The 17,092-nt window shown below is 40.8% G+C and overlaps 2 protein-coding genes across 2 annotated transcripts in view; both read right to left on the reverse strand.

The window, feature by feature from the left end:
- Positions 1–17,092, reverse strand: part of LOC118773258 (NACHT, LRR and PYD domains-containing protein 12-like) — a 104,503-nt gene that overhangs the window by 3,032 nt on the left and 84,379 nt on the right. The gene's annotated exons all lie outside the window — the stretch shown is intronic.
- Positions 1,407–17,092, reverse strand: part of LOC118773609 — a gene marked incomplete at its 3' end in the record, with an annotated part of 47,044 nt that continues 31,358 nt past the window's right edge. The window contains exons 6-8 of the mRNA XM_036522622.1: positions 7,545–7,629; positions 5,564–6,271; positions 1,407–2,026 (exon numbers count right to left, since the gene is read on the reverse strand). Coding sequence (XP_036378515.1) covers positions 1,407–2,026; positions 5,564–6,271; positions 7,545–7,629 — 1,413 coding nt within the window. The remainder of the gene's footprint in view (positions 2,027–5,563; positions 6,272–7,544; positions 7,630–17,092) is intronic.

Here is a 17,092-nt window from a genome sequence, read left to right on the forward strand (position 1 = left end):
CTCAGCTCTGAGAGATGGTGGTCCTCTTCTGTCAGAGAGAAATAATACAAATCAGGATCGTTAATATACATTCAGCTGAGATGAACTGCGCTCTGTAAGTGTGGAGTGGTGTGGAATAGTAGAGAAGTCATGGGGGGTAATTATAACCTTCACATTGAACAGTGCAGATCTTGTCTTTCCAAATGCTCTTGCTTTGTCCTGAATGTGTGTACAGTTTGTGTGGTATGTAGGGCTGGCGGTTTTCAGTTTTATAACTGAAACATAATATGACCTTCAGTCTAATAACTGAAAAAATGTCATTGTGAGGTAATTTTAACGTGTTGGGTTTTTTTTTTTTGAAATTAAAAACAAAACTCAATCAGAGGTAACATATTATAGCATTGAAAACATGCATAATGAATTTCAATTCTTAAAGGAGAGTGAAGCTCACTGCAGCATCTGTCCTGACAATGTGACAGTGGATGTATGTTCAAAAAACAATGATAAAATATGAAAGACATCTGCTGATGAACACCAACCCATAATAAACATTGTTAATCATTTCACTGACAACTTGGGCCATTTTTTATCTGGAGTTTAAAAATCTGAAGTAAATGTGCTCAATCCCCAATCAGATATCATGAAACAGAAACAAACACAGAGCATAGCTCTCATCAATGGTTTATGACATCGATTATGAATTCCACTTTCATAATGAACAAAAATAGTTAATCCAATAGTTTTCATTGGTCAAACACTAAATCATGGACAGCTACATGGAGAAGTAAAAGGAGATTTCCTGAGTGTGAAAATGAATGCAGGTCCAAGTCTGTATTTCAGAGTATCAAAATGGAGACTGTAATAGAGTAGAGAAACTAGTGGGTCTTCTCTCCAAGTGCAGAGGAAAAAGCCCCCAAATTTAGAAGCCACTGCTTCTTAAGCGCACCCTTTCCCACCCCTCCCACTAACTGCAGCTACAGCACCAAGTAGCCAGGACTGTCATTTATGCCACCATTAGGGGATCCATTCAATCAATGCACAGGTAGAATGCAATAACAACTGCACCATAGCAACAGCATACATCTTCTAATTATAGGAAATGGGGAACCTCTATGTGGAACATACTTCTTACATTGAAGCTGACAAACATTAGAAGCTGTGTGGAAAACCCCAACAGCAACAGGAAGATAATCAAAAGTAGGGAATTGTACAATATTCCATTCCCATTGCAACTCAAGCACATCTTTAAAAAGTCTACTGTATATTACCTTGATAACAGCAGCATAGTACAACAAAAAACTTTTACAAAAAAAAAAAAATCATTGAAATATATGTGTGAAAGAGAAAATAAACTCACGTTTGAAAAATGCTCTGAGAGCCTTCCCCTGTTCCTGCACCTTCATCAGCCTCTGTTTCACTCTTTCTTCCACTGCCCTCTTCTTCTCTTCCACCTCCTGTAAGAGCATTCTGTCCATTTCATAGTGACAGCCACCATGTCCTGCCACCATCTCCTCTATCTTCTCCAGCAGCTCTGTGACCTGAGTACCATCAGCCCTGTTCTTATTGTTGAGAACATGATACCTGTTCCCACATTTCTCTACAAGCCACTGGAGGGCCTTCCCTTCAGCCTCAATGTGCTGCTCAGTGCTTGTCTCTCCCAGCAAGTTTCCTCCGGTGAACAGCACTACAGTGTGTCTCCAGACTCTTTCACCGAGAAGCTCCAGGTGTTCCTCCACTGCTCTCCTGTGTGTCTCTGTGAATGATTTGCTCACATTAATGACCAGGAAGAGAGCGTTGGGTCCCGGGGGACACAGAGACACACTGCGCACAATCTCCTGTTTATCCAGCTCTGGAGTGTCCTTCACAGAATAATTAATCCACCAGCCTGGTGTGTCGATCACAGTGAGCTGCCTCCCAGCTACTTCACCCTGTCTCTTCACACACTGTGCAGTTCTTCTTCCAGACTCAAACCCCTCTCTGCCCAGGATGGTGTTTCCTGCTGAACTCTTCCCACTCTTTCTCCCCCCCAGCAGCACAATCCTCAGCTCTGAGAGATGGTGTGTCTCTTCTGTCAGAAAGAAAGAACAGAATTTATGCTGCATCAGATATACTAACATCAATTCAGTTCTAAGTTGAGTTGCTCTGCGTCAGTGTGGAATGGTGTGTAATGATAGCAAAGTTGCTCACACTTCAGATATGTCATGAGAACACAGGTTTACATATATAAAAGAACATTTTCTTTATATGTGATAATATCGATTTATATTTTTATAGCGCTTTACACAAGGTGACCATCATAAGTTCTATTTACAGGAAAAATGCGTGAAAACAAAAGACAATACCAGCAGCAGTACCTATGAAAGAAGAATCAGAGCTGATCTCTGTGAGTAGGGAGTAGTGTGGAATAGTTGTGAAGTTGTGGTTAACAGCATGACCATGAGCCAGGTCAGCTGTGGCTTTATATCTACAAGATCACAATATTATAATCTGAGACTCATTCCACTGGCATTTCTGATTTCTACCATAAGCAAACCAGTGCAAGTGATCTGGATCAAATAAACAATTAAACTGTTGTCAAAAACTGTCTATGAATTCATTTCATACACAGTCTTATCAAATGGGGCATATGAAATCAGGAGCACGTTTTTAAATATACTGAAAAATCATTTGAATATTTTTGAGTTGAACTGCACTGAAAAAAAAAGTGAGTTACAGGACCAAAGAAAACTCATAATAGCAGCGATGGATCTAAACCTCTGTCGAAATACCTTACAGCTTTATATAGAATAGAAAACATAACTTCAACATTTATAAATCTGTGTAAATGTAAGGTGTAAGACAACTTTTCCCCACATTTCCACACAAGCAAGTCATTGCAAAGCCAAGATTCAAGATTCAAGATTCTTTATTATTATCCCCAAGGGGCAATTTGTTGTGTCGCCAGCAATATCAGAGAACATCAGACGAACAATAATAAATAAATAAACAATGAACACAAATAAAAAAAAAAAAATCCCGCTGGGTAAGGACGGTGACTATGACATGAAAAACCACATTAATTTATTTATAAGGCCAATGGCAGTTGGGACAAATTAATTCTTAAATCTGTTTGTACTGCATATTGGCAGTTTGTATCCGTGGCCAGACGGAAGCAAGCAGAACTCCTTGAACAAGGGGTGGCTAGGGTCAGCCAGAATTGACTGGGCCTTCTTCAGAGTCCTGACCTTGTACAGATCAGTTAACTCATTCAGGGTCGTACCTGCAATTTTACTGCACACTTTGACGATACCCTGCAATCTGTTCCTATTTTTTAGATTAAGTGACCCGTACCAGCTGACAAAGGGGAATGTAAAAACAGATTCAATAAAACAAGAATTAAACTTTCTCATAAAAGTATTGTCAACATTAAAACTTCGAAGCTTGCGATAAAAAAACATACACTGAAGGGCTTTCCTACACACAGCATCCACCTGAAGCTCAAAGGTCAGTTCATCATCGATTACAGTACAGTATATATTTATAATGTTGCACAAACTCAACAGCCTGGTCATTGATCCCTACCGGAGAGGTGACCGTAGGATTTTTCCTAAAATCTATTGTCATCTCCTTAGTTTTAGACACATTAATGTTTAAGAAGGATGACTTGCACCAATCTGTGAAATCTGCCGCTACAGGGCCATGATCAAGACCATTACTGCTAAGAGACACGATGCTCGCTACCCTTCCTGCTAAAATATGAGGCTGGATGCAATTAAAAGCTGAGGAGAAATCAATAAAGATCAGTCGCACAAACGTGCTTGCACCTTCTCAGTGTGCCAAAATCATATTTAATAGGGTGCCCGTCGCATCGACCACACCCCTGCCTGACCTACATCCAAATTGGAACAGGTCCAAATTTGCCTGCACTGTGTTCAGAAGCGTATCCTTCACAATCTTCTCAAGTGATTTCATTACCAGAGAGGTAAGCACCACAGGCCTGTAGTCTTTGGGTGACTTTGGAGCATTATTTTTTGGCACAGGTACAATGATGGAGTCCTTCCAAAGACAAGGAACCCTATGGAGGTGGAGTGACAACTTAAAGATAAAACAGAAAATGTCCGCTAATTGTTCGGAACAATTGTTAAGAATGCGACCTCCATTGCCATCGGGGCCAGGACTTTTTCTTACCTTTACACCCCGGAATAATTTCAGGACCATGCCCACATCAACTTGTACACTGTTCTGCCCTGGAGCAGCATTTTTGAAAGCTGACCACTTCTCACTAAAATCATAGACATTAAAACGATTATAAAAGGTGTTCAGTTCATTAGAAAGGTCAAGATCAGGTTTGCCATTAAGCAAAATTGGACATCCCCATCATAGATTTCACACCCTCCTATACAGGGCGTGAATTACCAGTACCGAGCATGCTCTCAACTTTGTCCTTGTAGTTACACTTAGCAAGCTTTAGTTCTTCTTTTTACTTGTTTCTGTAGTTCCCTGTACCGAGTCACATCCCCTTGATAAAAACTGATATTTCTCTGGATAATTATGCTTTTGACAGACTTGGAGACCCAAGGGAACCTAGGGAACACTCAAAAACATCTGGTTTCAAAGCGATTATCTGAAAACGAGCAGAGTTTTCACTTAGTGTGGTGTGAAAAGAATGAGAATATTTCTTGCATGCATTCTGAAGCTAATGTTGAAACTAGCAGTGAACCCTTTAAGATGAAATGGATATTGCTTTGAGAAGTGCCTGAAATAAACTGATAATACATTTGTTATTTAAACAGGTATTTTAATACGAAGATTACAATATACCCTTTTCATTGATGTGTTTGAAAATACTTGCAATACAGCAAAAGAGTCACTTCAAATACCAATTATCAAAAAAGTATGTATTTGACCCAATAATGGAGTGTGTGTGTGTTTGCATAATTTGTGTGAGTGACTGCCCAAGCAACACTGGTGTCCGTTGTCAGGGTTTTGAGTATGAGTGACAGGTTACCATGAACATTTCGTATCATACATCTTTTGACAAAATGCATATTGCATGGAATATATAGATGAGAAACACAAACTAAAAGTTCAACTGAATATTCAGATATGAAGTTTGACAGATTTTAACTAAAACTGCACTGAATTCATAACAACAGAAATAATCAACTGGGATATGTATTCAGGAACGCCTTGAGTGGGGTGACCCCAACTGTTCTCTGTCTACCCAGTTGACAGTGAGTGCGGGTGGGGGCGTGGGGGTGGTGTTCATTCCTCTGTAACAGACAGAGTCCACACAGATCTCTACCTCAAGGCCCTGATCCACAGAGGGCATCTCTCAAAAGTGGATGGTCTACACACAGTGAGTATTTAAAGTGAACAGCAGGGCCTCCCTGGAGTGTCTGTACTGTAACTGTGTAGGACATAGACACTGAAGGTTGATGTTCCTGATACCAAAGTCTCTGCAAATTAGTACTGAGCACAATGGAAAAGTATAATGTCAACATATATGTACACATGTGTGAAACTACAGTGCACATTTGAAAATCATGTTTCAAAGGCAGCATATACAACATATTTTCATACATCTAATTGAAAATGTACCCACCCTTACAAAGAGCTCTGAGAGTCTTCCTCTGTTTCTGCACCTTCATCAGCCTCTGTTTCACTCTTTCTTCCACTGCCCTCCTCTTCTCTTCCACCTCCTGTAAAAGCTTTCTGTCCATTTCATAGTGACAGCCACCATGTCCTGCCACCATCTCCTCTATCTTCTCCAGCAGCTCTGTGACCTGAGTGCCATCAGCCCTGTTCTCATTGTTGAGAACATGATACCTGTTCCCACATTTCTCTACAAGCCACTGGAGGGCCTTCCCTTCAGCCTCAATGTGCTGCTCAATGGTTGTGTCTCCCAGCCAGTCTCCCCAGGTGAACAGGACTATAGTGTGTCTCCAGACACTCTCACTGAGAAGCTCCAGGTGTTCCTCCACTGATCTCCTGCATGTCTCTGTGAATGATGAGCTCACATCAATGACCAGCAAGAGAGCGTAGGGTCCCGGGGGACACAGAGACACACTGCGCACAATCTCCTGTTTATCCAGCTCTGGAGTGTCCTGTATAGACATATTCCTCCACCAGCCTGGTGTGTTGATCACAGTGACCTGCCTCCCAGCTACTTCACCCTGTCTCTTCACACACTGTGCAGTTCTTATTCCAGACTCAAACTTCTCTCTGCCCAGGATGGTGTTTCCTGCTGAACTCTTTCCAGCACATCCCCACCCCAGCAGCACAATCCTCAGCTCTGAGAGACGATGTTCCTCTCCTGTCAGAGAGAAATAATACAAATCAGGAGCATTAATATACATTCAGCTGAGATGAACTGCTCTCTGTAAGTGTGGAGTGGTGTGGAATAGTAGAGAAGTCATGGGGGGTAATTATAACCTTCACATTGAACAGTGCAGATCTTGTCTTTCCAAATGCTCTTGCTTTGTCCTAATTGTGTGTACAGTTTGTGTGGTATGTAGGGCTGGCGGTTTTCAGTTTTATAACTGAAACATAATATGACCTTCAGTCTAATAACTGAAAAAATGTCATTGTGAGGTAAGTTTAATGTGTTGGGTTTTGTTTTTTGAAATTAAAAACAAAAATCAGAGGTAACATATTATAGCATTGAAAACATGCATAATGAATTTCAATTCTGAAATGAGTGAAGCCCACTGCAGCATCTACCCTGACAATGTGACAGTGGATGTAGGATGAAAAAACAATGAAAAAATACGAAAGACATCTGCTGATGAACACCAACCAATAATAAACATTGTTAATCATTTCACTGACAACTTGGGCCGTTTTTTATCTGGAGTTTAAAAATTTGAACTAAATGTGGTCAATCCCCAATCAGATATCATGAAACAGAAACAAATACAGAACATAGCTCTCATCAATGGTTTATGACATCGATTATGAATTCCACTTTCATAATGAACAAAAATAGTTAATCCAACAGTCTTCGCTGGTCAAACACTAAATCATGGACAGCCACATGGAGAAGTAAAAGGAGATTTCCTGAGTGTGAAAATGAATGCAGGTCCAGGTCTGTATTTCAGAGTATCAGGAGATTGTAATATCGTAGAGGAACTAGTGAGTCTTCTCCCCAAGTACAGAGGAAAAAGCCCCCAAATCAGAAGGCATAGATTTTTAAGCACACCCTTTCCCACCCCTCCCATTGACTGCAGCCACAGCACCAGGTAGCCAAGACTCTCTTTCATGCCACCATTAGGGGATCCATTCAATTAATGTACAGCTAGAATGCAATATCAACTGCACCATAGGGATGGGATACATCTTATTATAGGAAAAGGGAATCTTTATGTGGAACATGCTTCTTACATTGATGCTGACAAACATTAGAAGCTGTGTGAAAACCCCAACAGCAACAGGAAGATAATCAAAAGTAGGGAATTGTACAATATTCCATTCCCATTGCTACTCAAGCACATCTTTAAAAAGTCTACTGTATTATTACCTTGATAACAGCAGGATGGTACAACAAAAAATATGTGTGAACGAGAAAATAAACCCACCTTTAAAACGTGCTCTGAGAGCCTTCCTCTGTTTCTGCACCTTCATCAGCCTCTGTTTCGCTCTTTCTTCCACTGCCCTCCTCTTCTCTTCCACCTCCTGTAAGAGCTTTCTGTCCATTTCATAGTGACAACCACCATGTCCTGCCACCATCTCCTCTATCTTCTCCAGCAGCTCTGTGACCTGAGTGCCATCAGCCCTGTTCTCAGTATTGATAACATGATACCTGTTCCCACATTTCTCTACAAGGCACTGGAGGGCCTTCCCTTCAGCCTCAATGCGCTGCTCAATGGTTGTGTCTCCCAGCCAGTCTCCCCTGGTGAACAGGACTATAGTGTGTCTCCACACTCTCTCACTCAGAAGCCCCAGGTGTTCCTCCACTGATCTCCTGTGTGTCTCTGTGAATGATTTGCTCACATTAATGACCAGGAAGAGAGCGTAGGGTCCTGGGGGACACAGAGACACACTGCGCACAATCTCCTGTTTATCCAGCTCTGGAGTGTCCTTCACATAATAAATGTCCCACCAGCCTGGTGTGTCGATCACAGTGAGCTGCCTCCCAGCTACTTCACCCTGTCTCTTCACACACTGTGCAGTTCGTATTCCAGGCTCAAACTCCTCTCTGCCCAGGATGGTGTTTCCTGCTGAACTCTTCCCAGCACATCTCCCCCCCAGCAGTACAATCCTCAGCTCTGAGAGATGGTGGTCCTCTCCTGTCACAGGTAATGTAAAAAAAAAAAAATCATTTCTCATCAGGAATATTCCCCTCTTTGTAGCTGTGAAATGGTGTGAAGTTATGGTGAAATAGTTATTAGCAATGTCAGTTTCAAACAAGATGGCTGTGAATCTAAATTTACAGGAGAAAATGAACATAAGACACATATTGTTCCATTAGTATTTTCTGAATTATACTCCAGCTGAATGAACATATCTAGCCTGAGTGCGGCGTGTATTTAACTTACATGTACTGGAAGTATCAAAGAATACATACAAATGCATTGAATGAAAGTACTTCATAGAAAATACAATGACATAGAATGTATTTGATTGAAGGGATGGAATTGAGACATCAACATTTACACCTCTGTCAATACAAAGTATAAAATGATTTTCCCCATAATCAGAGTTATGCAAGTCATTGCAAAACCATGCCAGTCATGTTTCACTGTAAATATAGTAAGGTTTCAAGTCGAGAACCTGAAGGTTAGCAGAGATTGAAATTTATGGTTTTTGGAATACTTCATATGAAAAACATTTGCTAATTATTTTGAATTTAATACTGAAAGCGGCCTTTAAGACAGAGATGCAATTCATATGTACTTGAAAATTGTAATAAATATATTGGAAAAATATTTGTAATTAAAAAAAGGTATGAGAATACCTTAAATACAAAATGCTCTGTTCATTATTGTGCATGAAAATTCATCCCACACAACTAATAAAATATAAAAATCCAATTAGAGAAATATGTAGGGCCTATATATTTTACTCATAACTGCATTGTGCTTGTGGCTACATGTGTGTTTGTGTATCAAAGACTGGTGTCCTGCACTGCATGTGGTCTCACATCGGATGCTCTGCCTACAGCAATCCGCTCTGGCTCACTGCTGCCCTCTACAGGGGAGAGTAGTTAATGAAGGTGAATTACATTTACATTTACATTTATTCAAGGTGGACAAGTGGGTTGAAATCAAGGAGGTTTAAAGTCACATATTTTTAGTTACAGTGTTCCTCCCCTTTCAGAGATAAATAATACAGTTCATTTCTTATCAGAGTTGTTAACATACATTTTGCTCAGAAACCTTATAGACCAGACCTCAAATCTGAACAGTTCAGATATGAATATATACAACAGTTTTTGCAGTGGTGAGTGTAAGCACCTTACTCATTTTATTGAGTGATGCATTTGCATTTCCATTTAATTAAAAATTGTGTTACCATTATTCATAATAACAAATGGTAGTAATTTCATAAGATTTTAAGATGTGTTTTATTTGAATCAGAAAGAACCACAGGACTCACTGTGAAGGGAGGGCACATCACCAGCTGCCATCTCTGTCCCTCTCTGCTGGCCTCTTTGCTCACAGAGTACCCTCCTTTTTCTGTAATAACAATAATCATTGCTGCTTGTAAACCATTAATAATCAATTTCAAAACAGTATTTGTTGATTATTTCTTTTGCTTTTTCAGGGGGAGAAAAATGATCTCATCACCTGCACCCCCTGCACTCATGAATACAATGCTCAGATTCTCTCACATATCAGCCTGCAACTTATTTTACATCTTGCATTTTTTTTTAATCTCTGTTCCTCTTTTTGGCCAGAGTCCTCTCTAATCTCTGTAAGTGGTAAAAATTATAATCATGATTGCTTGTAAAAGTAATAATCATTAATCTCAGAGCACGATTTCATCATTAATTTTATTTCTCAAACAGTAAGGTCACCTCATCGCCTGAACTCATACAAGAGCCAGAAGAGGATGAATGCAATTTTCTGTTTTACGCAACAAGTCCCACAGTGTAAACAACGTTTAAACAATGACAGATGGGACCTCGGAGATTGCAAGGCCTTGGTGAAATTTCCCCTAGCGTTTGATCCAGGATCAGTTTTGAGTTTCACCTCATAATGGTTAAGGTAAGGATTGGGGATGAGAAATATGACCCTTGATGCCAAAGCTTCTTACAGTCAGATCAAAATTCAAGCAGCATCCAATTATCCATGGCGGCTATTTGTCTGTCCTCTCCTCCCCACTCAACCCTTCCTCACCTCCACCTCCCTCTACTTTCACCACTAACAATTTTGCATCCCACTTTGCGACTAAAGTAACAGACTTGCTTCCAACTGGCTCCATCACCAGCATTGTCAGTCTCTATTAACGACTTTCTACAGCATCTAATGGACAAAAGGCCACCTACATATTCTCTGAATATCATACCATCTCTCTCACAGGCCTCCATACTTACAGTACCAGGCAAAAGTATGGATACAACCTTTATTCTTTATTTTTACTATTTTCTACATTTTAGAATAATAGTAAAGACATCAACACTATGAAATAAATGGAATTATGCAGTGACCAAAAAGTGTTCAAACAAATCTAACCTTTCTTATATTTTAAATTCTTCAAAGTAGCCAAAAACAAATTTTAAGCAAAGAAATTTAAGTGCAAGTCTTTAGATCCAAATATCTTTAAATGTATGTTTCCCATTATCTCAATCAGGGGTGTCTAAACTTTTGACTGGTACTGTACCGTCCTTCCATTTAACTCTTCCTCGGTAAATTCCTCCTTGATCTTTGGCAGCATCGCCACTGCCTTTGAACAACTGTAACCAGGCCGTTCAATATGGAAGCTAGCCAACGCCACCCTCAGTTAACAGGTGAGGGCTCTGAAAGCAGATAACCTGCACTAGGGTTGAAACACCTCAGTGACAATGCACAGATGACAGACCCAGACTGAAATTTAAAACGTTTATTTAAAACATCAAGGGTACAAACTTTGAGGGGAATAGTCTGGACTGGTCCACAATACTGAGATGTCCTGCAGTTTCTGCCAGTGTATTGCAATTTAAGTGCAATTATCTCCACACAAAAAGTGACAACCAGAAAGACAATGTGCATCACACTGGAAGTATCTACAAAAGAAGCTTTGCGCTATATTCAGTGCTACGCTATTAGCAGCCACCGCAACCCACAACAAGCATATCACCCTAAATAGTTAGCAATACAAAAGGCAGACGCCGCCACGCCATTCAGCCAGACCAGACCTCCCCAAGACAAGCTAAAAAGTAATAAATATGTAAGGTAAAAACAAGTATGCCACTAACCCAGTCAAGCAGCCCACATCAATCACGGTATCCTAAACAATCCCACCTTTAAATGAATGTAACATCCAGGTTAAAATGAGGTACAAATGTTTTAAAACTACGTGCACATAGAGTGAACCAACTCCACAGCGCGCAGCGATTTATAACCGCAACCCGCTTGCTGGAGCTGATTCTACCTCACTTATTTTCCGATCCCTTTTTAAAAGGACGCCAAGTTCAGTTTCCTGTCGTATTAACTAATATGTAACAGGTGTGAAAATCACGTCATCACTCCGCTTAAAACAGGAAGAGGAACAACCTGACAAGATGCAAATCCACGATACAGCCGCATCCGACAGATACATTTTAATACACACAAATATTTAAAAATGACGCTGCCCACTACTACCCTGCTACACAATCACAATTTAAACCACTAATTAGGAAAAACAACTTTACATCGATCTCTGGTCCAAAATTGCCACCTGTTGTTAGAGACAGATAGAGCTATCTTGCCACATATGAAACATGATGGAGTAATTTCTTTCCATATATGGCGCTAAAAGTTTGCGCAATGCCAGAGCAGCGTCGCACCCTATACAGTCGCGATCAGATTACAGAGGTGTGTCTCTACAGCTGTTTTTTCCGTGTTGCAGTTTAGAGAGAGAGAAAGTTTCCACACCTACCTCACTGAAACAGCACCTCTTTCACTGGTCCCAGTCTTCCCAGCATGCAGCAGCTCTCTGTAAAAGCACTGAAGTCTGTAACGCTCAGAAACAATCTCACAAAATGGAGCCTCTTCAGGTAGAGCCTGTGTTCTTAATGTGAATGCAGGGAGTGAAAATGAGTTTTTGTTTCTGTTTTTCATTGACTGCCAATATGGGCCTTTTCCTCAAAGAAGATAAGAAATTCACTTTCAGAGAACGGTTGCTAATGTCTACAGAAAGTGTGCATGTGGGTGTGCATGACTCAGATATTCATAAGATTTACCTATACAGGTTAAAAAGCTGAGAGGAACAGTTCTCTGAAGTTTGTTACAAATATGCAGTCATTTAACTAAATGGTCTCATTCACTACACACTACAGTACTCAACGCAGAGCTTAGACAAGGTTCATCACAAAGTCTGGGCACTGCTGAACACAGAGCTTAGATATTATTCAGTTACTCAACACAGAGCTTATGCTTCAGTAAAGAAAGCTATAATTTGTGCAGTTTTCAGAAGAGGAATTGTTGACGTTGCCCCTGATCAAGTTATCCTTTGTACTTTCATTTTCTGGCATGAAATGCTCCATGGATAAGGTGCAATGATCAGGCAGAATGTTGAGCCAATATTTTACCCCCCTAACCATCACTATAGCTTTTCTGATTATTGCTTATCAGTAAATATATTCAAAGGTTGAGGTGGTGCAAGACAATTATTTCTCAAACAAAAAAAAAAAAAAATCAACATTAAAATGGGAGTTGCAATGGTGACCCCATAGTGTAAATAACACAGGACAGAGAAGAAATGGCTTGAAAACCTGACTCTGAGCTCAATGAATTTAAACATTGTGGTTTCCTCAGAGATATTGGTTTCTGTTGTCACCTTCATTTGAATTAATATGTAGCTGTGTGTACACAGTAACATATTCAGATCAGTAAAATATGCCTGTTGCAATCAACATTTGCTCGACTTTATTTATTATTCAGACAGTCAAAATTATAAGTATTACATCTGAGGTCTCTCTCATTTTTATTTGTGAACATTTGCTATTTTCTATGAAGCCTTAAGGATTTACTACAGTGGGGTTTTTTTCTGTGTCCCCTCTTTCCTGTTTTCATGGCCAAACAAGAAGCCGTTTAAACAGCTTCTCTGTTAGGTAACACAAGTTCACTGGGTTGTATTAACACTGAATTCCCCCCTCCTTAAAGCCCTCCCACCCCCCAGACATAAATATTTTACACACAGTATTCACCTGTGCACAGGTAGACCATGTTTTGACCTCATATTAAACATACTATACTCACTTACTGGTACTTACCGGCCTGACCTCACTCCACAATGTACAGACTGTACTCACCTCTCCTAGAGTTTCTGTGCAGACTCTGGGTTCCTTCTCTGCCCAGTGCTCACATATTCTCCTCTATCAGTGTCACAGCAAAGTGTGAACTGTTTATTTTGTCGTGGAAATATAAATAAATAATATAAAATAATACAAAATAATTTTGTATTATTTTGTCAATGTCGTGCTCTCTTCTGTGGCTGCTTACTGAATGTTCCAGTGAGTGATATCAGAACAAGTTCATCTGCATAAGTCTTTAGTGCTATAATATGCTCATGGTCAAGGGTTTTATAATGGACTTTAGTTTATTTCACAATAAAGTGCTTGTTTTCATGGCTTAGCTTCTTAATTGTCTCTGATTGTGATATCTAGCAAAGGGTTTTATAATGGACTTTAGTTTATTTGGCAATAAAGTTTTTGATTTTATGGCTCAGCTTCTTATTGTCCCTGACTGTCATAGTTCACCCTGTTAAGACTCTGTAGGGTCACATATGATCTATAACTTATATATTATAAATCTAAAGTGGTCAGACTATTAAGTACTTGTGTACAGGTGAGCATGGTCTGTATAATACAAATGAAGTCAAACCAGTCAGTACCTGCATACAGGTGAATACAATCTTTCTACAGTAATATGAAGTGGTGTTAGACCAGTAAGTACCTGTGCAGGTGATCACAGTTTATATAAAATGAAGTGACTCAGTGAAGCCCTAAATTATATGGAAATGGAACAAAAAAGTGACCAAGATCACTGTTTCCCAACCCTACTCCTGGAGGCACTCTGTCCTGCATATCCTCTATCTGTCCATGCTGCTTGATTAAATAAGGTGTGCTCAGCTAATCAAAAGTGCCACTGATGAGTTCAGTTAGGTACATTTACATTTATTCATTTGGCAGACACTTTTATCCAAAGTGACTTGCATAGGTTACAGTTCTTTTACAATGTTATCCATTTATACAGCTGGATTATAACTGAGGCAATTGTGTGTTAAGTACCTTGCCCAAGGGTACAGCAGCGTCCCAGCGGGGATCGAACCAGCACCCTTTCTGTTACGAGTCCTGCTTCTTAACTGCTATGCTACACAGCCGCCCACAGTAGCCCACAGATAGATAGAAGGAATGTTCCAGTGAGTCTGTCAGTTGATATGAGAGCAAATTTGTCTGCATATGTCTTTAAAGCTATAATATGCTCATGATCAAGGGTTTTATTAAGGACTTTGGTTTATTTGGCAATAAATAAATTAAACTGGTGTTCAATTTTATGGCTTAACTTCTTACCACCTCTGACTGTGAGAATGTAGCCAAGGGAGTTTTTTTCTGTTTTGATTGTATGGCTTAGCTTCTTAGTGCCTCTATCATAGTTCACACTGTTAAGACTCTTTAGGGCCACATGTGAAATATAGTTTATGTATTACAAATCTAAATTAGTCAGACCAGGACGTACCTGTGTACAGGTGAGTATGGTCTTTCTACAGTAATATGAAGTGATGTTAGACTAGTAAGTACAAGTATAAAGGTGCTTACTAAAGTCTGTAGAAAATGAAGTGACTCAATGAAGCCATAATTACATGGAGGTGGAACAAAACAGTGACCAAGATTACAAAACATATGCAAAGGTTGTAAAACTAATGCTTTGGGTTTCATTAAAGTACCAGATGTGCTCTTCATTGATCACTATTTCAAATGCTACACCACTCAAGAATGAAGCTGGAAAGCGAGCAACTGGAGAGGAAAAACAAATGATGAGTGAAGAAACCATGAGCAAAAGCAGAAAGAAATGAAACTCCTCTGTTTCAAACACCAGAGCTGAACACTGATAAAGACTTGGATTCCTGTAAAATTCACACAGAGCCATTTATCAGGAATTTACCTTTATGGTAACTGTGGAACACAGTATGTCTCCACTACTGACCGGGGGAAAAAAGTAAGTGAAAGTAAATGCAACTTACTGAGTAATTACTCACAGTCCACTGGCAAAGAACAAGGACTGTCAGAAAGGAAAGAGTGCAGAGAGGGATTACAGTTAGAGCAGGCTGAGTAAGAGGGAATATATTCAGTGAAAGTGGATGTAGAGGGACATGGGTCAGAGGTTGCTGATTTACTGGGACCAGCAGTAGTGTGTGATGATTTAGGAGATTTTGCATTAAAAGAGGCTTGAGGCTGAGTCAGCAGGTGCCACTGATACTGCCAATCTTAACACAAAAATCAAACTGATAAATGGCCAGGCAATAGTGGATTTCAACTAAAAAAGCAAATTAATAAATAAATAATGAGGGGGAACACAAGAGGTACCCAGCCCCTGACTATTTTATGTTGTCAATGCAGGTGGGGAGAAATATGCTACTATAAAACAGAATTAGAATTTTCAGAGAAAAAAGAATTTTCTTCTTTCTGCAATGAATGACTCTAAACTGTTTTACAAAAGGCATTAATTTAACACAGGCACAAAAAGGACTAGTAAAAACACCTTACCTTAACATTGTCAGACTCTGAACCCCTGTGAGAGCCTGATACAGTGCTGTGGTAACTAGTACAAGTGTCAGAACAGTGGGCTGCCCCACAGGCACCTCTCTCCCTTACAGGCCAATCCCCCTTACAGGCCATTCCTGCACAACCCACCAAAAAGACAAGGAGCAGGTACATGCAATCACAAGGGCAATGTTATTTAATTTATGAAAATGATGACACACATGGACAGCAGGAAAGCTGATGCTTCATCTCTTACCCCCATCCCAACCTTTAAGACACCTGAGCTGGGTCCCTCCCCTGCCCTGAGATGCCCCTCTGCAGGTACGAGTGACTGAGTAGTACACAGCACTCTGAGTGCTCCCCCACGTACAGGCTAAGAACACACACTCACCTGCCCCTCTATTGCCCACCCTGTCTGTCTGAGGGAGTGGTGGAGACGGTCACTGGCCTGCTCCGGGCCACAATGGCTGACCAGCAGGGCGACTCTGGTGAGAATCTGCCCAGCAGACGGCTGAGTGTGTTGGCAGTGAGCGCAGTGGTGACCGCGCTGCAGGATGTCCCACAGATGAGTGCTGCCAGAGACCAGGCAGCACAGGCAGTGCAGGTCCAATACTGCCGGCCCACTACAGCCAGCATGGTGGTGGCGCTGCACAGGGACCTGCTCAGACAGATGGGCTCCCCTGACTCTCTGAGGAGGGCCCTGAGTGTGAGAAACAAGGACATGGCCAGTGCTGTCAGCACCTTCTTCAGCTCTCAATGCCTCTCTAAACACCGGCCCAACAGCACTGCTGGGAGAGGAGGAAGAGAACATAACACCAAAGACAGAGCATGTCGAACGCCGGGCTCATGTGATGGAGATGGAGTGATACCAGCACCATGGTTCTGAGATAGTGAGCCCCCTGCTGGATGTTGTTGAAAATGACAACCTCCTGCTGCATGTGGAGCAACTGGGAAACACCACACAGGATCTTCCAGAACCTGAGAGCACCTCACAGGATGGTGTGGAAACTCTGAAACTCCAGCTGGATGTGGAGCAACTGGAGAACACCACACAGGATCTTCCAGAACCTGAGAGCACCTCGCAGGATGGTGTGGAAGCTCTGAAACTCCAGCTGGATGCTCCACAGCTGCTCAGTCCTCAGATGGATGTCACAGAAGTTGGTAACACACTGCTTTCAGCATCAGTAGCTCTGTGCTCCCTGCTCCTGCACTGTATGAATTAAAGTCCAGCAAAATCCAACATTC

Source organism: Megalops cyprinoides, chromosome 2 (genome assembly GCF_013368585.1).
Source record: "Megalops cyprinoides isolate fMegCyp1 chromosome 2, fMegCyp1.pri, whole genome shotgun sequence".
Taxonomy (NCBI): domain Eukaryota; kingdom Metazoa; phylum Chordata; class Actinopteri; order Elopiformes; family Megalopidae; genus Megalops; species Megalops cyprinoides.